Genomic DNA, 20944 nt, shown 5'->3' with positions numbered 1-20944 from the left:
TTTTCGAATGAAATTCAAACAGTGGAACCATATTCAGAACAGTAGATTCGTCCAGCTTTTTTCGTCGTTCATGCCTTTTTTCTTGGTCATTGACATAAAAATCACCGCTTTCTAAATGAGTAAAACCAAAACCGACAATTGCGAGATGAAGTTAAAGCGTCGCCGTAAGTTTCTAAAAGTTTTTGATGGGTTTCGGCAGCAGATTTCTTTATTTTTAACCGACTTCGAAAAAGGATGAGGTTCTAGGTTCGGCTGTATATTTTTTTTAATGTATGTTCGCCGATTTCTCCGTCAATTGTGGTCCGATAATCAGATATTTGTGTATAATGTTATTGCTGAGGTGATGTGACAGAAAATTGAAAGTTGTTCAGTGCAAAACCATGCAGTTAGTCGTTTAAGCACTAACTATAGTATATAAGAACCCGCAGAAATGTTGTAGACAACTGTTTCTATGGTGTAATGTTTAGAGCGTTTGCGTTTGCGTTTGCACCTGCACCTTTACTTATCCATTGTAATACTTAATAAAATAACTGCGTAATTTATTGAGTAAATATCTAACACTAAAAAGAGAAAATTAAAATGTTTTTAACAAAAAAAAAACGTTTTAAAATACAATATGTATATAATAATCCTTGTAATAACTAAATAAAAATAAACAAAAACCTGATTTAACCTATCTACTACACGTATTTTATATTTAACTATATATATATATATATATATATATATATATATATATATATATATATATATATACATATATATATATATGTATATATATACATATATATATATATATATATGTATATATATACATATATATATATATATATATATATATATATATATATAATTTAGCTTAATAACTACCTAAAGCTATTTATCTATTTACAATATTATTTTAACTAGTACCAACTGATCAATTTGGAGTCGCTACCGAGCTCAAACAATTCAAATACGATAATATAATTTTCTAACATATACAAAAAATTAAATTACCATTAAAACAAATCTAAATTAGTAAAACTGTTTGGGTTCGGCACCAACTTCAAAGTAGTCAGTTGTTAGTAGTTAAAATGGTATTGTAAATAGATAAATAGGTTTAGGTAGGTATTAAGCTAAATTGTGTGTGTATAGTAGAATATAAAATACGTGTAGTAGATAGGTTAAATAAGGTTTTGTTTATTTTTATTTAGTTATTATTTTTTATTATTTTTTAATTTTTAGTGAGTTCCTTATTTATTTTTTGAAGTCAGTTCAATTTTTTTGTTAAAAATATTTTATAAACAAAAGTTTTGAACGTCGATAACATAATATTGAACGTTCGATCATTAATCAAATGTCAACGAGTAATGTTAATATTAACAAAGTTAAGTTTTACAGTTAAATTGAAACTTTGCGTTTTCAGCAATAGATATTGCAGATTCAATGCGATTTAGAAAGATTAGACTTACTGATTCGTAAATATATTCAGCAAGCAAATTGATGGAATTCCATAAGTACAAGGCATAAAAGTGATTATACAAGTGTTGAGACATGGGTAAATCTGCTGCGAAAGTAAAAGTACAAATAAATATAATGATGTTCTTTATGTGAGTTTGTCTCATTAGATATATTATATGTTATAGATATTCTATTCTACTTCTAAATTCATAAGAGTGTATCAAAAAGTGAGATGTTAATGTTATTAAAATCACTGGCTTAATGCATATGGCTTTGAATTACTTTCATAGCTTTTTTGAATGAATTGAGAAGGTTTATATGCTCTTTTTGCAAATCGAAAAGATTCGATGAGACTGATGAGGTGAGACATTAAAGATATTTTTAGTACCGTGCAAGATATATTACTGGGTAATTTTAAAGACAAATGGATGCTTGCGTTTTATATATTGATAAATAAATTATATTTGTTACCTTAAATCTTTTATTTCTTTTTTTAAACCAACTGCAAACTCTTGTGCCTATGGGCACTCTTGTGCCTTTGTGCGCATGCGGTGATTCTCCACACTACACTCTTGTCACCTATCTCTCTTAATTTTCTATTTTATTAGTTATTGACCATTTTTTTTAAATTACGTGCTTGAATCTCTCTTATTATTAATAGTATACCTTAACCAACAACTTCCTTAGTGTCAATGCGGTCTTTGAAACCGTTTGTGAAGCGTTTCCGGAATTCGATCATAATCTTTTTTCGCACACTTTTCACTTCTATTGTTGTTCGTAATTATTTGTTCCAAAAATGCTTAGATTTTGTTTCGGTTCAGCAGCGATTCTAGGCTCATTACATATTCAGTGTTAATTCATGTGGAACCCAAATATCGAACTTCTTTTGGTATTTAGGCTTATTTAAGGGGCTCAGAACTGTTTTATGGTCGATATTCAGTTCCGCAGCTACGTTACAAGATGAAATATATATGGATCTACCTTGGTATCTAAAAAAAATTCATAGATTTTTTTAGAAAATTAACAAACCTATACGAACATTGGCATTCGCTTGATTTCTCACCACTTTAAACAGTTCACAATTTTCGATTAACCTGTGCTGTATTTTTCCTTTTCAGAAATGAAAAAAAAAAGATTTAACAAAAGCATTAGTTTCTGAAACCGCTATTTTCAAGGCGCAATAACCTTTGACTTTAGTTAGTTTTCAAATACTCTTTAATACTTTCAATAACTAAAGCTATTACTTTAAAAATAAATATTAATTAATTATATCTTACATTAGATATGTCTCGTACCTAGTATAAATTACTATTGTTCAGTTTATCATTACTGTTGTATTACGCTTGCATTAATATACATGCAGGACAAGCGTAGGTGGCATACATCAGCATGTATTTATATTATATTATACTTAAGCTAAAGTTAAAATTAAGCACGTATACACTATACAAGTTCATGTAGTTTGGTTCGCTTCTTCGTATATATTTTTGATTTCGATTGTCATTTTTCATTGGTCATTCGTTGGTTACGTAGCGCTAATCATTGGTAATTAATTAATGATAAGTTTTATGTTTTAGTGTAACCCCATAGGTTCAAATAGTCTTTACATTTCACCAGTACCCTTTTTGAGTCTGATTTGCTCTACATTTTGCCTGTTATATGCCCTGTAAAAGGGTCTCATTCAATAAGTATTGCTAGAGATACGTGTAATATTTCTCCTGTGTCATAATTTACTGGTCAATTATTTTTATTCCACTGATTGTTTGTTTTGTGTACTGTAATTTATCATATGTAGTTAGAGTGCCTTTAGCTGTTTTTGCATATTAATTAATGCAATTTTAAGATTCTTAAAGTGCTTATTTTTCGTTCTGACGTGTTTTTTTTTGTTATAAAATTTCATTACGCTGTACCAAATAAGCTTCACCTAGCGTTGTACATCTGTTCTACGATCGATATTATTAACCATGTTAAAAATGCACACTTTACTTTGCTCACAAAAGTTTCTGTTATTGTTATGGTTGTCAGTACCATTTGTGGTGCTGATGTTGCGTTTTTGACCTAGACTACAAAAATTGAATGGCGTTTTTTTTTGATATGCCAACAACTTGTTGTTCCCCGATATATTTATAATTTTTAAAATATTGATTTTTCTCCGCGGTCGACATCCCTATAACAGAACTAAGCCGAAAATCTTTAAGGATACATTTTCTAAGATTTTAAGTGGAGCTAAGGGAAATGGAAATAATAAAAATTTTAAGGTTTAATAAATCTATTTATTCATTTCATATCTGTCAGATAATTATAAACCACGATTTAAAATATTGGTAAAAATAAGGGGAAGTATAAATATATGTATTTACAGCTTGCTTTGGTCCTAAAGATTAAGTACATCTGTTTTAATATAACATTAACGGACTATCCTCCGTGAATCGACGAGAAACTTCGGAGATTCTTACTATATTAGAGTAAAATTTATAAAGGCCACTACATATATATTGCTTACATAATATACATTTATTTCTTATCACAATGTAGCAACGGAGCTGGGAAAACGCGTGGTGAGTCATTTGAACTACCCGTTCGCCAAACGACACTCCACCGTTCCCATCGCAACCCCGTTCGAAATTTGATTGTTTTTATTTTAAACTACTTGGACGGGAATGTCATAAGATTTTTTTTGTTCATTAAGTACCACGCATACCACTTATAAGATTATAACCCAAAACAGGTTTAATCATATATAAATATTAAAATAAAATCAGTCGGAAAAAATTAGTACAGAAAGCAATTAACTACGAAAATATTAATAATGATTAACGAGAAAGAATCGATATTACTTTTTTGTTTCTGTGTATACTTTTCTTTCTTGAGTAAAAACAAATCAAGTTGACAACAATAAAGATATTGGTAAAATTGGAAGGAACTAGGCCAATGACATTAAGAAGAATGATCGAGGATCATATTAATCGTTCTTCGGGTGGTGGTTTTAGTACATGGTCTAGCTCTACTCGAGGATTGCAGAATTCTTGCGCTGAGGGGCTGTATGTGCCTCTCGTAGCTCTTTTACTTCGAGCTACATTAACTAATATGACCATTCCTATTACGAATGCAGTTAGCAGTATTAGGACGATAGGGACTACAATGTAGAGTATGTTAATGCCTGTGTCTGCTTGACTTAGAGCCACCTAAAAATATTAGTGATATTATTACATCAATTTCATTAAAAATGTTTATATATTACTTTTAGATCAGTGCAGTTCTTGCCTGTCCAGTTTTCTTCACAAGTACATACATAATCAGCTTTGTCAGTACATTTGGATATACAACTACCATGAACACAAGGATGTTCATGTTCACAAGGGTCATTTAAAGCACAGTGGAAGCCACATTTTCCTGTATTTCCACAAGTACATCTATAAAATAAATATGTCTCAGTTAATCTATAGGTAATAATGAAACAAGTGCAAAAATCTAAGAGCAAGCTTATTTTATTACCTGTAGGTTCCTGGTAAATTCTCACATGTACCTGCCCTTCCACAAGCTAAAGTATTTACTTCACACTCGTTGATATCCATCTCGCACAATAAACCTTCATATCCTACAAAAAAATGATTTAGCAAATACTAAAATGAGCTAATGATCGACTGACCTGTTCCTGTACAATTACAGTCATATCGAGCGATACCATCAATACACTGTCCGTTATTCTGACAAGGACTTCGTCCGTTGGCTGAAAGACACTCGTCTATATTTTTTTCGCAGTATTGACCTTCAAACCCAGTCTGGCAAGCACAGTAAGGCACCTGAAGATAAATTGAGCATTTAGTTAGTTTTTTTATAACATCTTTATTAGATAAGCTTAGTACAATCTTAATTATAAATTAATTTATTACATTTCATTTGTACTTGGATTAATTCACAAGCAAGATGAATGCGAGAAAATACATCAATATGTATTCCTCAATTATAAAATTATAATAACTTATAGCTATAGTTTATACTAAAGATATACACTTTATATAAGTTCGTATGGTTTGGTTCGCTTCAATCTCCTGATATCCTGCCCGCTATCCGGCAGTTGTATTGCTTGCATGATTGTCTTATAAATCAACCTCTTTGATTTTAAATCAACTTGAGAGTATCTTCCGACTAACCAGTATAGTTGTTTTATTTTGGTTCTAATGTGTTTTGCTTTTTGTCTAACATAATGTTTCCAATTTAATCTACCGTCAAGATGGATTCCGATGTATTTAGCTATTTAGTATAGTATTTACCTTGAGGAATCGGGCATCCATCGAGTGATATAATTAAGTTTTTATTATTTCGCCGCAATGCAAAATTAACGTGGAAAAATTTTAAGTTATTAAGTTGAATTTTCCAATCTTTCGTCCATTTGTAGATTTTGTTGACTGCCACTTGTACTTTTTCTACTGCCCTAAGCAGAGATATGTCGTTTGCTATAATAATTGTGTCATCAGCAAAGGTTCCAAGTAGTGTTTCTTTTGTTGTTGGGATGTCAGCAGTGTAGAGCAGATATAGGAGAGGTCCTAGGCCCCTATCTTGTAGTACTCCAGTCGAAATAGTTTTTAATGTCGAGAACGCCATTTCGTCCAGCAATTGACAATAGTTACGCGGTAACAATTTACAGATTAATCCCAAATGCCAACCCCGATCAAAAGCTTGTGAGAGATCCAGGAATATTGCAGGGCAGTATTTCTTCTCCTCAAACGATTTTTCAATAGCCGCAGTTACTCTGTGCACTTGATCCATTGTTGAATGGTGATTTCGAAAACCAAACTGGAAATCTGGTATTATTACAAAATTTTTAACACATTTAAATATTAGTTTCTCAAATAGTTTTGATATTGCAGGTAACAGCGAAATAGGCTTGTAAGATTCGACTTGTTCTGCAGGTTTGTCAGGATTTTTGAGTATAATTATTTGTGCTACCTTAAAGCATTCCGGAACATGCTTTAGCCTTAAGCAGGCATTAAATATATAGGTCAACATGATGATTGCTGTTCGTGGCAGTTGTTTCAATAATCCAGGTGAAATGTCATCTATACCAGGTGCCTTTTTAGGATTGAGGTTATCAATTTCAGTGGCAATTTCCAATGGAGAAATTAGATTTAGATCTACATCGGGTTGATAAACAGGAGATGTATCCATGGTAGATTCTATATCATTAGGTTGAAATATGTTAGCTAAGTATTGTGCAAACAATTCAGCTTTTTCATCATTGCGTCGAACCCATTCATTTCGATCATTTTTAATTAACGGTTCTCGAATAATTGGTCTTTTAAATCTTCGAGTTGCTTTCCATAGTGAATAATCTTTGTCTGCTTCTGGGCTTAATTCACTTATATATATTTGAAAGCAATTCTGTTTATATTCTTTGATCTTTTGATTCGTCTGATTACTAATTCTATTAAAAGTAGTTTTATCTGCAGCATTGCTGATTCTGTGTCACACTCTTCTAGAAAAGCTAGAAGCCTTTCCTTTCTTTTATCATTTCTCTAATTTCGAAGGGGTAAATTACTTCATATTCTGATTTCTCTCTTGTTATTTGGGTAGCATCTTTTGCAGCTGACCGAATTTGTGTAATTATATTTTTGGTTTGTGGCTCAACATCTTCTATACTTTTAAGTCTTACTTTTAAACTGATTTGTTCCTGCATATTAGTATTAATCTGAATTTGTTCCAGTCAATATATGACTTTTTTAGATTGGACTTTTTTGCTTTTCTTAGGATTATCGCGCCCAGTGTTAACAACAGAGTGTGATCAGATGTTAGATCGCACAAGCTTTCTGTACTAATTTGATTTAATGAGATGGTTTTTGAAATGTAGAAATCCAGCAGGTCAGGGACTATTTACTTAGTTAGCTGTAAAATTACAATACCTTTAATTATCTTAAATTACAATAACCGACTATTGTTTTTTTATTATTTTTTTTGTCACTATGACGCATGTCATTTCACGACGAGTACGGTCTTGATATGGGGAGAAGACACAAAGTGTATATATATAAAATAATAAATTAATAAATAAAAAAAATGAATAATACAAACAGGGGGGACTAAAAGTATAAATAATGTACATACAATTTAAAAATGGACACAAATACAATTCAACAAATACAACCATAACGCAGTAGAGACTCTATCCAGGCAGCACCATTAAATATTAAACACTAGCACGCACACCAAAGTGGTGTTATTTGGTCAGCTACACTTATTTCAGCATAGGCTAGACTCTATGAAAATAATCGATTTCTCCTAGAAATTCGAGGAGTCTGTCTGAATTTTCTGCTGTTAAGGAATTCCTAGTTTTACAGAACATACATAGCCTAATGTGGGTGAGTCGTGACAGTCGTCCAGTATGTGGTAGACTGAAGAAAGGGCAATGTGACGAAATTCACTGTAAGCAGGTAGGTTCGAAGTCATCAAATAATCCTGCGAGAAACGACATTGACCCAATCTCAGTCGATTCAGAGCTACGACATGATGACGAAGGGAAGGAACGTGAAAAGAGGTTCCCCTAAAATCAGTTTTAATTTAAGAGAGCATGTTATGGTTGGCTTCCTCAGCCCAAAGATGTTGTACCTCATTTATGGTAAAACACGGTCAGTAAGATCAGTATGGACATCCAAATGGACACAACACAACATTTGTGCTCGGGAGGCGAGAGGAGGCTGCCGATTTAGCTGCACTATCCACGTGCTCTTTGCCCAGTATGCCAACATGAGAAGCGATCCACACTAAAGTTATCTTGTAGCCATTCAGATAGAGGGTGCAAATTAGTTAGTCGGGGACCAGTTTTTATTTATATCTAGTATAAATTAAAAAATATGGACATACCGATGTAGTAGTGTTGCAGAATCCAGCTTCACAATGTTTCACTTTACAGAATGGGGTATCGCAGAGTGCACCTAGCATCCCTTCAGTGCAGAAACAAGTGAAATTATTTCCAGTTTGTTCATCTATATTAAAGCAAGGAGTTTATTAGAATAATAATAGTATTTGTATATCGAGAGCCTTACTAGGTCCAGTCTGACACATTGCTCCTTCTTTGCATGGTTTATTTTCGCAAGTAATTAGGAGAGGAGCTTCACACTGCTTGCCTACGAAACCCTCCGGACATTCACACTTGAAATTACCAATCAGATCCTTGCAAATGCCTCCATGTTTGCACGGATCGCTATCGCATTCGTTAATATCATGTTGGCAACTGTAACAAAATTACTAATGAACATTTATTTACCAATACTCATAATTCATAAAGAATTTTCATTCACATGTTTATTGAAAGATCTTCCCACTTATTACTATTTTATAGTTACTTACAATTCACCTTCATATCCGTTGGAGCATTGACATTCATATCTAGCGACAAGATCGATACAAGTAGCTCCATTCTGACACTGATTATTCTCGCATTCGTTGATATCAATTGAACAGTCATCAGCAGTATATCCTGCAAAAAATTAACAAATACATATATTACAGATTTTATGTTTCTCAAACTCACCTTTGTTACAATCACATTTGTATGTTGTTGTGCTGTTGATGCACTGACCCTGACTGCTGCAGTCCGTGTCATAGCAGAGAATACAACCTAACTCTGGTTTGGTGGATCTATCGAGTTCGAAAAGCTCGTCGTAGTAAGTCTCGTTTGGATAAATATCTGTGGTAGTGAAATAGGGCAACAGCAAGTTACCTAAAAGTAATTTAATTTGAATTAAGTCCCCGTCAGTCAATTCATATTTGACGGATTATACCTATTCTGATTTGACTCAGGCATCCCTTAAATCTATCAGTCTTTTTATTTTGGTCAATCCTAAGCAGGAACGAGTCGTCGAAGTGATACTCGGCGCTTTCGATCGAATTACCGATGAGAGGATCTATCGTTGTAGTTTCAGTGGTTGACACGACATTTTTCAATTCGCTGTTCTCTATGGCTATTGAAGAACATGATAATATGTATTTTACAAGAGATCATCTATAAATTACCAGATACAAAGTCGAATGTTTTATTGTCGCTTCCAGCAATGTATATTTCGCCCATCTTAACGAGCCTGGTGAAGAATGACACGTCGAAAGGTTGGACTTCAATGTTGGGCTCGCCTGCTAGTACATTGTCGTCAAAACCAGCAATGAAACTTTGCTCCTTGAAGTCCAGAAGCAGCGTCAGCCATTGACCTTCATACCTGTCCTTTCTAAACCGTTTAGTTACTAAGCCGGACTCAAAGTTCCATTCCATCACTACTTCACTGTGATAAATGAAGATAGTAAAATAATACTGGTCGTACTTGATGAAGAGTATTGTACCCCAGGATCTGAAAATATATTAGACTATTTATACAGGAAAACGTTGTTTTTAAATAGAATTACCGTGTTCGATATGTTAATTCGATTCTGCCAAGTTCGAATTTTTTGTTCGAATCTGAAGTTGACAGTTTATACAGTAATGGATCCTGTTTTCCATTGAATGTGGCATTCGCCAGACATTCATATCCGTCCTCTAGATTTCGACACTCTGCTTCTTCTGGACATCCACCCAGTTCACAAAATTCGAGTTCATTGCATATTTTCCCTTTAAAACCTAAAAAGACATAATTGATGTCTAGTAATTTTGGAGATAGATTAGAAGATTGGTTACCTCTTGGGCATATGCACCTATAATCGTTCCAGGTATTCTCGCAAATACCATTGTGATGACAAGGATTTATTTTACAAAGATCATCTGTTTGGATTCCTTCCAAAACCAAATTTTTATCAAAGGATACGTTACCGAACGGACGAGGTATAATAAGGTCCGGCGCTGATATTGGATAGAATTCAACCACCATAACACTTGAACCGTTACTTATCTATAAGGTGAAATTAGTGTTGTCTGCCCATGTTATCAACATTATTTTAATTTACCTGAACATCCTGGATGATGCCTTTGAAGTGAACATTACTGAGTGGAGATATAATAGCTGCAGGAGCAGTGGGAGTAGCCAGGTCTACTTTAGCAGCGCCTATACTTTCAGCTTGTCGTACAGATCGCAATTGAGGTTCTCCGCCCAGAAACAATACCTGAGCATCCAGTATGCCACTGGTTGATATGGTTTTCCTGATACATTTTAATAAATATTGATTTCTATTAGATTAATTATATTAAAAAAGATTATCATACCTAAAATATTCTGTTCCGTTCAATTTGACTTGAACGAACGTAATGTTTCTTGTTACTTCAATTAAATTGTTATACCCATTGTGTAATTTTACGCCGCTGACCGAATGAGATTCTAGAGAACCGTTGAACTGTATTCGAACTAGTAATTCCCCTATAAAATTAATTTTCGTATGAATACATATTTCGGGAATGTATTTAAAATGGATTTAAAATTTACATATAAGAACTAAGATTAAGAAATTTACCTCCTTCCAACTGAGCAGCAATATAAGTTTCGTCGTTTACGTTCTGTCCCATAGACGAGCCTAAATAGAATATTTGCCCTTTGGGTTGTCTTGTTCTTATAAACATCGAGATATCCACTACCATTCTTATGTCCTTTTTGGATGTATCAAAAGCTTTTACCTGAAATAAATAATGATACCTTGTAATAATCGATTCTCAGTGTTCTATGTTGCTCTAGAAACAAGAAAGTTGAAGTTCTCTATGTAAATAAGCGCATAAAGGAGGTTGTCAAACTAGTAACTTTTGTTTATTAGTATTCTGACATTGGGAAGTCCATCGAAGTTTTACATTATAAAGTAGTCCGAGATATGCAGATTTTCAACTTTAGATTATTGAAGCCTTCTTAAATTAGATATGGTTTGGTCTTTTTAGGGTTTATTTGATTGAACTATTATTAAGAAATTGTATTAGTCTTGACACTGAATGTCGCCTACCGATCTGTCACGGAGGTAAAAGTGGCAATGGCAAACGAGCCATTTTTATATATACCTGAACTTTATGCCAATATGTGTCATGAACATATCTGTTGCAATTCAACAATATTTTAGTTATCTTTTGTTTAATTAGTTGTTCTGTAAATATGTCTGCATTTGATATGCTATTAGGCCACTTGAATAAACTTTAAAATGACTTATGAGATGTGAAACGAAACCTGGTATATGCCGGAAAGGTCTAGAATAAGATTGAAAATGAGATGCAGGTTTTCGTTCTTATCAAGCAGACACTCGAGATAATCAGAGACGCCAAGTTTATTATCATTTTAAACAGATCCAAGATTGTAACTTAACTTAAAGATTCTAAGAATTTGCGTATTTTTTCCACCACGAAGAACCGGAGGGAGGAGCATCAGCGGTACAACGCAATGTGTTTGCCAAATCGAGCGGAATCTCCGTTCTAACCATGTGTACACAGTCAACAACAATCGTATCAATCATATATACTTCTTGCCGTCAAACAAAGTTGTAGTAATAACGCAGGCATATAGTAAACGTGAAAAAATATTCTCATCATCAACGCTTACAAGGAAGCGTACAGCATACATTCGTAACAATAACAAATTCATTGAGGCTGAACGTTGAAATAAGTTACTTGTTCTAGAACTCTAACGATAATTTAATAACTAATAACACACAATTTCCGTCATAATGTGTAATGTTACTATGTTGTTATGTTTAAAAGATTTATTTATTTATATTTACATATGATGCAGACACAGATATGAGGGATTTTAACAATAATAAAAATTACTCACGGTAACTAGAGAATCGGTTATATCTTCATGTCCAAAAGTGGCTGCAGTATAATTATATTGACAAGTGTTTCCAAGATATGGTCTTGTACAAGTACAACTGCAAATAAAAAGTGTACAGTGAAAAGGTCATTTGTATGGAAATTATAACTTTATAATACCTAAAGTCCCTCCATTTATCCGTACAAAAACCACCAGAATGGCATGGATTAGGATCACATTGTGGTTTCCTGGAACACCCAATTTCGGTATTCTGGAACGTAAGATGGGTAGTGTTCTTGGGTTGAGGTATAACCCACTCTGAGTTGATCTGGATATCCTCGGCGCAACCTAATTGAACATTAATTTTAAAAAAAACGATGTTGATAAAGAAATAAATAACCTACCAACGAAGAATGGCTGATGAGTAAGTTTTCGCAAATTTGACGGTATTCCACCCATATATGTCACAGGAAAACTGGAATATTACTAATTAGGCTTTATTTAGTCTCGAAGTTACAAAATTTTACCTAGTATAAGTGACGTAGTTCTCATTAAATGTTATGGGATAAATAGTTTGTTCTTCATTAGCGCTTAGAACCAAATGAGTCGAGTTAATGGCGACGAATACTTTCTGCCAGTTGCTGTCGTTCAAATTTGACCCAATGAAAACACCCTCCCACTTGTTGAGTAAACTAGATTGAAGATTGAGTCTACCCTTGGATAATTCCAATATATAATAAGTCAAACCTTTTCCTATATGTGCAAAATAAAATTAACCAATGCTAAAGTTGATTACTTCTTAATCTACATACCAAGAGCCAGAAGACCATCACCTAGAGTTGTCTTGAACCTAAATTGAATATCATACCCTTCATCTCTGCTTGTATTAACAGTTACTAAAGAGTTGCCTTAAAGTAAAATGAATAGGATTTAATTTAATTTTTACTTTTTTATAATGTTATCCCTACCTGAAAACGAAATAGTGGTTCTGTTTTCGCAGGCTTGACCGAAAAATCCGGGAGGACAAGAACAATTGAAGCGATGATCGTTCTCGCCTCGCAAGTAAGGGATACAAACACCATTGTGTTGGCACGGTTTATCGATACAACCTATAAGCATAGAGGTATTAAATAAAACGACAATAAGGAGATGGTAATATACTCACCAATAAGTTCAACCGAACAATTCTTTCCACCATAGTTGGGGTTGCAATTGCAGGTATAATTGGCCACCTTATCGATACAGCTACCGTGGATACACGGATTGTTGGCACAGTCATCAATATCCTGAATCCAATATAACCTTATATAATAACTGAGGAAATTTTGATAGTAAGATACCTACCTTATCGCAATGTACTCCTTCATAACCTTCGAAGCATTCGCAGACATAGCTTCCAATCTGATCTATACAGTTACCAAAGTTACAAGGATCCGACTCGCATTCATTAATGTTGATTTCGCAGTTTTGGCCGGTGACGCCTTTGACACAAAGACACTCATATCTACAGTAAAGTTTATGTTGGCACTAAAACTTAACAGTATCAAAATAAACATACCCTTCAGCGTCAGAGTAATTGAACGGTTTCTGAAATGCTGCTGGTAAATCTATATCCATTTTGGATATAATGCTCGGATTATATAGAGTCATATTAGATTTTTCTAGACATATTCCGTCGTATTTGCAAGGGTTGCTTTCGCATTCATTGATATCGATATCACAGTTTTTTCCCGTATATCCCTAAACATCATATTAGCATTAATGTATCCACACTGAAGCAAATCTATTTGATTAGTAATTTTTACCATGTGGCATGTGCATTTGTAATCCTTAACAGCATCAATACAACCAGCTCCATTCAAACAAGGATTCCCTTTACAGTCATCAATGTTAATTTCACAGTGAGTTCCCTCATATCCAGTGTTGGTACAATTACAAGTATACTCGTTTAAACCATCGATGCACTCAGCTCCGTTTTGACAAGGTGACGACTAAAAATAAGGAGATGACTTAGAACTAAGCCTGGGAAAGCAATTTTCAAACCAATAATCTACCTCACAATCATCAATGTTGATGTCGCAAGTCTTTCCAGTTAGTCCGGCAGGACAAATGCAAGTGAATTCATTGATTCCGTCGATGCAAGTCGAACCCTCCATACACGGATTGGAAGCACACTCGTCGATTTCATCGGTACAGTTTCTTCCTTCGTACCTTTGACAGAAAATGGAGATGAACAGATGGGCATGATGGAGATAAAATAAAGACTTACCCAGGTTGACAAACGCAGGTGTAATTATTTACCAAGTCTAGGCAGGTGGCTTGGTTTTGGCAAGGTTGAGGAAGACATTCATCAATATCCTTCTCACACCTAAATTGAATTTGTATGGTGGTAATCAATATCGTCAGCACGAATAATTTAAATTACCTGATTCCTGTGTATCCGGGCTCACAATAACATTTGAAACTTCCTATGGTATTGACGCATACTCCTGTTTTGCATAATTTGGTATTCGGTATGTGACATTCATCAATGTCCATATCGCATAACTGACCTATAACATCAAAAAGTCATATTTGTTCTGTCCTAAAATACGTATTGGCATAATTACCAGTGAAGCCAGGTTTACATTTACATTGCCACTCTTTGCTGTTAGGATCAACAGTACAAGAACCATTAAGACACGGATCTTTGGAACACGGATCGATATCGATGCTACAATCATCCCCGATGTATCCTAAAGGACATCGGCATTCATAGTTGTTGATCAAGTCATAACACACCTGAAAAGCAGCTTAAATAATCTCTCTACAGAAAATAAATAGGTAAGTTGCACCTGTCCCGTTGGGCACTTGACTCCCTTACATTCGTCGATGTTTATTTCGCACTTTGAACCCTCGAATCCTGGGGCACAATGGCAAGTAAAATCGTGCTTATTTGGTGCAGCTAAACATGTACCGTTGTTCTGAAGATCATTCATTAAAAATACAAATTATTTTTGGTAATATGTATATGGTTTTACTTAGTAGATATACATAACATAACAATAACTATTTATTAACAGTGGCAATAAAGCATTGCGGAAATAATGTAAAATTTATAAATAGGATTTACAATAAGGGTTTCTAATGATAACACATGGGCTCAAAAGTCCCGAACCTGAACACATACATGGCGCTAGTTTTGTTGCATTCACCGCTATATTAGTTAGTACTAACCTTCATAAGAAAGCTGTTAAAAGTTCATGACATTCTACTCATAAGTTTCTGAGTTATTGTGCCAAGGGTGACACTACTGTTGTTATATTCAAAACAATGGATTAAAAACAATTTCGTGTTTTAATTTTACACTGCTTCTTGATGGGAAAAATACCGTTCAAGCGAAGAAATGGCTTGAAAGTGTTATAAGGACTCCATCAGAAATAACAATAAAACGCTGATTTGCTGACTTCACGGGTGATGCAGAACGTAGCGGACATCCAAATAAAGCGGTAATACCGGCAAACATCAAAAAAATCCGCAAAATCGTTTTGAATGATCGAAAACTGAAGTGAAGTTGCGTGAGCTAACATCGTAAAGATATTAAAAAACGTACTGGTTTTATATTCCATGAGTATTTGACTATGAGAAAGCTCTGTTCTGTTCTGTGAAAAAACAAGAAAGTGTTAATTATTCTGAGCAGTGTTTGGCTATGTCTAAACGTAATAAACCGGAATTTTTGCATCGATATGTGACAATGGATGAAACATGGATCCATCACGTCACTTCGGAATCAAAACGATCGTCATCTGAGTGAACAGCAACTGGTGCCAAGCCTATTTTGGGGCAAAAGATAAATCGTTCTACAAAAATAGTGTTGAAATGTTAGAACGGCGCTGGAATGATTTTCAAGCTTGCAATGAAGATTATGTTGATGAATACAGCCAATTTTGAAGAAAAAAAAACGCAGGTTTTCTTTGTTACGCCCGGGGCTTTTCAGCCTATGTGTTATATTGAATACTTATTAAATACATATAAATATTACCTGACAGGGCTGTAATTCACAAATATCATATGGTTTTTCACAATATGTTCCCATCCATTGATCTGTACAGTTGCAGTAGAAACCGCTGACGATATCTACGCATGTGCCATCGTTGAGGCAAGGATTTGACAAGCATTCATCGACGTTGATTTGGCAAAGTGTACCTAAGAGGGTCAAAAATGATCAAGCAATCTATAAAAACCAGTGTGGAAGTAAACCAAAAGCTTTATCGAAACAGAAAAAAAAACACGAAAGCCGACAACATCAAGCAGCTACACACGTATGGAGTGGTACCTGTAAAACCTGCCCTACACTGACATAGGAAGCTGCGATTGTCCTCGACGCAGATGCCGTTATTTCGGCAACGGTTTACTACACAAGGCCCGATCTTCTTGGAGCAAGCTGCGCCGGTCCATCCCGGCAAGCAAGTGCAGTAATAACCACCCAGCTGTGAGAAAGTGAAGTGATTAAGGCACGCGTGTCTAAGAATATTCTCCGGTTCGATTGTTGTACACTTACATAATCTAAACATGAACTCGCATGCAAACAGGGATTATTTTTACAGCCCACCCTCAGGTGGCAATGCTTCCCCGTCCAGGGTTTTTTGCATGCACAGTAAAAACCTCCGGAATTGTCGTGACACTTGCCGCCGTTTCGGCAAGTGTTACTTTTACACATGGAAATTATTTGGCATAAGGGACCTGCGCTTCCACGTGTTACCAGATGATAATAAACGAAAGCGTGTAATAGGAAATATTTCAATATTAATTTCCCATTTTATTGTTTAATCATTTTTAATTTTACGCGCCTCCTTTGTCAAATCATAATATTTATAGACCTCTATCATATAAATCACATTACGTAATGTTTTTCAAGATGTACTGGAGTCTGGTGTATTTCTTGTGGATTGATCTGCATTCGAATTTAGAAGTTCGGCTTGTTTGCATAATCAATTATTCAAAAAGTGAAAAAAACATAATATTCATGAAGTGATCTATAAGTTTGGCACAATATAAAACTAATTTTGAAAATTTTAATGTCAAAACAAGTTCGTTATATGGCACTTAATTCTACTAAAAATCTCTGAGTTCTAAAGTATCCTATTTTTATATAGAAATACTTAATCGGCCAGATTGCATACCAGAACCATAATTGCATCATATCAGAACATGATAGCTTTTAGGGTTCAACTTTGTAGTATTGTAAAGTATTTATTCTTAAAGGTGAAGTTTAAAGAGTAATAAAGTACCTGAAAAGCCTGGTGGACAGGAACAGTTTAAATTTCCGTTTACGATGTTGCACACACCACCATTTTTACAAGGATTGTTGGCGCACAATGATTTACAATTGGGATAATCACCAGGAAACTCCGGTTTGCAAATACATTCTGCTCCATTAATGGGATCTGAAAGAGAATAATATAATAACTGGCCTGAACAATAATTAATTATAGTAATAATCTATTATTTATTTGCCCAGATAAAATTAATTCTTCTGTACCTTGAATACATTCAGCGAATCTTCCACAGGAATAAACATCGCAGTGTTTTTGTTGTCTTTGCTCGATTTCACAGTTATCGCCGAAGAAGCCAGGAAGACACTTGCACTCATAACTGACTTTGTGGCTCACGCAGACCCCGTTATTGAAACAGGGTTGCGAAGAACATTCATCTACGTCCTGAGAAGACTTATGTATTTAAAAGTTTCAATTCACTGATTATTTGTGACTTACAAATTGGCAGTTTGCACCACCATAACCTGATGGGCATTGGCATAAATATGAACCGTAGGTATCAAAGCACACTCCTCCGTTCAAGCAAGGATTAGTAATGCACTCGTTGATATTAACTTCACATAGACGTCCTGTGTAACCAGTATGGTTGCAATCACAGCTGAAGTTGTTTAATTCATCAGTACAAACACCGCCTAAAAACAAAATTGAAAATTTCGAAAATTCCAAATAATGAAATGCAGAATTTTTTAAATAAAATTCCTAACAGAAACTCAAGGAAGAGAAATTATAGCTTACCATTCATACATGGTCGACTTGCACACTCATCGATATCAAATTCACAATTGGGGCCACTAAAACCAGCCCGACACTGACAATGGATAGTGTTTGTCTCCAGATCCATGTCGCAAGTACCACCATTTAAGCAAGGTTTACCCTGCAACAATCAAGATGAAAAAATATTTCAAAATCTATAAAGCCGAAACATACAATACACTTCGGGTGAGTCCTCAATTCAGTTTCGCAATTTTTCCCACTGTATCCCGGATTACAGATGCAGTTGTAGTCTCCCATGGGATCGGTGATGCAGGTGGCGCCGTTTTTACATGTTGGTGGTCGTCTCTCACACGGATTCCCTAAATCAATCTCGCAGTTCTTGCCTAATAAAATAGATACCATATAAAAACAACCATCGAGTATTACACAGGATTGCTTTGTGATAAATAAAATGCAATAACTTACCAGTATATCGAGGAAGACAAGCGCAAGTATACGTGTTATGATTATGATCGTTTATACAAGTTCCGTGCCTCATACATGGTTCATTAATACAATAGTCTAGACCGGTCATTTTTTCGATTGGCACGCCTATAAACAAACCTCGGTGAAATACACAACACATGGGCCTCATTCATTCGGACTTACAACTATCGACAGGTATTGGACACTCTTCAAAAACCACATTATGATTGGGTGATATCAAATTAGGTTCAAATACTATACTGGGCCCCTCCAAAAGGCAACCGTTGAAATTTTTCCCGATAAGTAAAACGGAAGCTCTCTCGTTGTACAACTTATTACTGGTGAGCAGTGCGTAATTGTGACTAGAATTCGCAATAAGCTGGAAATAAATTAAATACTCATTATCTTGGCCTTACCAAAATATATTTTCTGAAAAACAAACGAATCAATCAAGCTTACCTTCGATTCCCCATCGACATCCATGGTCAAGTTGCCTGTTTTGTATTGCAAATAAATCGTGTGCCATTTGTTGTTCAGAAAATTCCCGTAGATAACTTCCTCGTACAGGACACTGTCCAACTTTGCTCTGAAATATACTCCTTTCGCGTTAACGAGTACTTCAACTGATTCCTCGTTCTGTTGTTGAGAGAACAGGCTACCCCCTTTGAACCAAGTAGATATGATTAGATGGTTCGCAAAATTACAACGGAAAATCACTTACCGAAACAGGTTCTAAAGTTTAATCCCGTTGATCTCTTAAGTGATATTGTGGTTTGCAATCTTAAATATGATGAACCGTTGAAATAGGCCTCCGATTGGTTCGATGGTCCAATAAGGGAAGCTTCGTTCAGATTCCCATGTTCTAATATATAACAAAATGCTGTAAAATAAAAATATGATTAGATTATATCATTTAAAAATATAATAGTAAAATCAACTTGTAATTTATGGCCGCAAATTACTAGTTAATGTTTTTTTAGGCTTATATTAGGTGCAATTTATTTCAATTAATATAATAATATTTATATATTTATATATAATTATTATTTATTACAATTATATATTTATTTTGTTTACATAATATTTTGATGATGCACAAGTATCTTTCACTCAGCCAATACTACTTAAGGTAACTTTTGGGTTTGAAGGAAATAAATAAACTCTATAAGATGAGCCATTTGTTGGATTTCCTAGAGCAGGGGTCCACCAATAATTTTAAGAAGGGTCTGGATACTTATAACGCTTAAAAATTATATTTTGCTTAATTTAAGTGATAATGCAGAACAATAGCAATAGAAAATGTCATAAATTACATCGACAGACTTCAGTCAATTCTTATGTTTGATTCAGTAATAACTCAATAATAAATTTCGAATGATATTTTTTCTTCAAAAATTTATTTTTGAGAAAGATGATTCGTGTGCATATGCCAAGATATGAAGCCAAATAGCTAGTTTTTTTTTTAATTTTCATACTTTTCTGAAAAATGTGTACTCCATACCATACGCAATACCTCTTACAGGGTTTCTCTTTTCATATTCAAGAGTTGTTTAGGAATTAATAAATTCTTGTTTGTTTTTGTTGTTTCTTATAATTCTTTTCTTTTTTTTTGAAGATATAAAGCTTGTGACAACACGCTTTATATCATCAAATATCAACTCTGTGTTGAACGCATTTAAGCATTTCGAAAAAGTCATAGCTATCATATTGAGGTCATATACCTACCTATGAACGACAAGTTCTTCCTTGCTTTGCGCGTATCCAAATATAGGAAAAAGTAGTTTAAGTAAGGATAAGTTTTATTACTTTTTTCAGTGTAGCCCAATATATAACCACTATAGTATTGATTAGATATTGGACCTGCTTTCTTATCCATGATACCCATTACTAATAATTTTTTTTGGCGATCATCACTGGGTCTCGTCATTTTGAAAGTCCACATATAATTTTAGGATAAATGAGAACTCTTTTGAAATTCTCAGTAGTATTCTAGGTCCCTTACGCAGTTCTGTATAATCCAGCAGTTTCCTTTTCCTTTAGGGCTTCTAGATACGCATAAAGTATTTTCCTTCCAAGTCAACTCAAACAAAACAACTGCATCGCAGTGATGTATGAACGCAGAGAGTTATATGGACGTTATTTCTTCTCCAAATTCTACCCCTTTAAATTATATCTGTCGCAGATGCGCTTACTTGTATAATAGGTAATAGAATAATTTTACATGGATTTCAAACGTATTGTAGGGCTAGTTCTATAAAAAATATTATTTAAACTATATCCATAGGTATATTTAAACATATCTAGCAGTTT

General features: G+C 34.2%; 1 protein-coding gene across 1 annotated transcript; it reads right to left on the bottom strand.

The window, feature by feature from the left end:
- Window positions 1–3694: 3694 nt before the first annotated feature.
- crb (cell polarity complex component crumbs) lies at window positions 3695–20561 on the bottom strand. The gene is made up of 43 exons (XM_076404009.1): window positions 20360–20561; window positions 19356–19514; window positions 19094–19296; window positions 18818–19013; window positions 18635–18760; window positions 18383–18552; window positions 18191–18329; window positions 17894–18087; window positions 17662–17839; window positions 17480–17593; window positions 17411–17436; window positions 16456–16609; window positions 16162–16325; window positions 14975–15103; window positions 14750–14921; window positions 14566–14692; window positions 14410–14508; window positions 14195–14351; window positions 13946–14131; window positions 13699–13880; window positions 13485–13644; window positions 13306–13426; window positions 13109–13249; window positions 12953–13048; window positions 12668–12893; window positions 12545–12615; window positions 12320–12488; window positions 12162–12258; window positions 10870–11029; window positions 10625–10775; window positions 10369–10561; window positions 10103–10313; window positions 9835–10045; window positions 9454–9779; window positions 9222–9401; window positions 8972–9160; window positions 8788–8917; window positions 8484–8671; window positions 8302–8423; window positions 5093–5246; window positions 4939–5041; window positions 4685–4856; window positions 3695–4628 (listed from the first exon to the last, which is right to left on the bottom strand). Exons 1-43 carry the CDS (start codon window positions 20559–20561, stop codon window positions 4401–4403), a joined length of 6876 nt encoding a protein of 2291 aa, XP_076260124.1. The 3' UTR covers window positions 3695–4400.
- Window positions 20562–20944: the final 383 nt, after the last annotated feature.

Source organism: Rhynchophorus ferrugineus, unplaced genomic scaffold (genome assembly GCF_030347505.1).
Source record: "Rhynchophorus ferrugineus isolate W39M unplaced genomic scaffold, kcgeb_rfMv2 rfM4, whole genome shotgun sequence".
Lineage (NCBI taxonomy): Eukaryota > Metazoa > Arthropoda > Insecta > Coleoptera > Curculionidae > Rhynchophorus > Rhynchophorus ferrugineus.
Note: the sequence above shows the minus strand (reverse complement) of the source record. Positions and strands in the feature narration are given on the sequence as shown.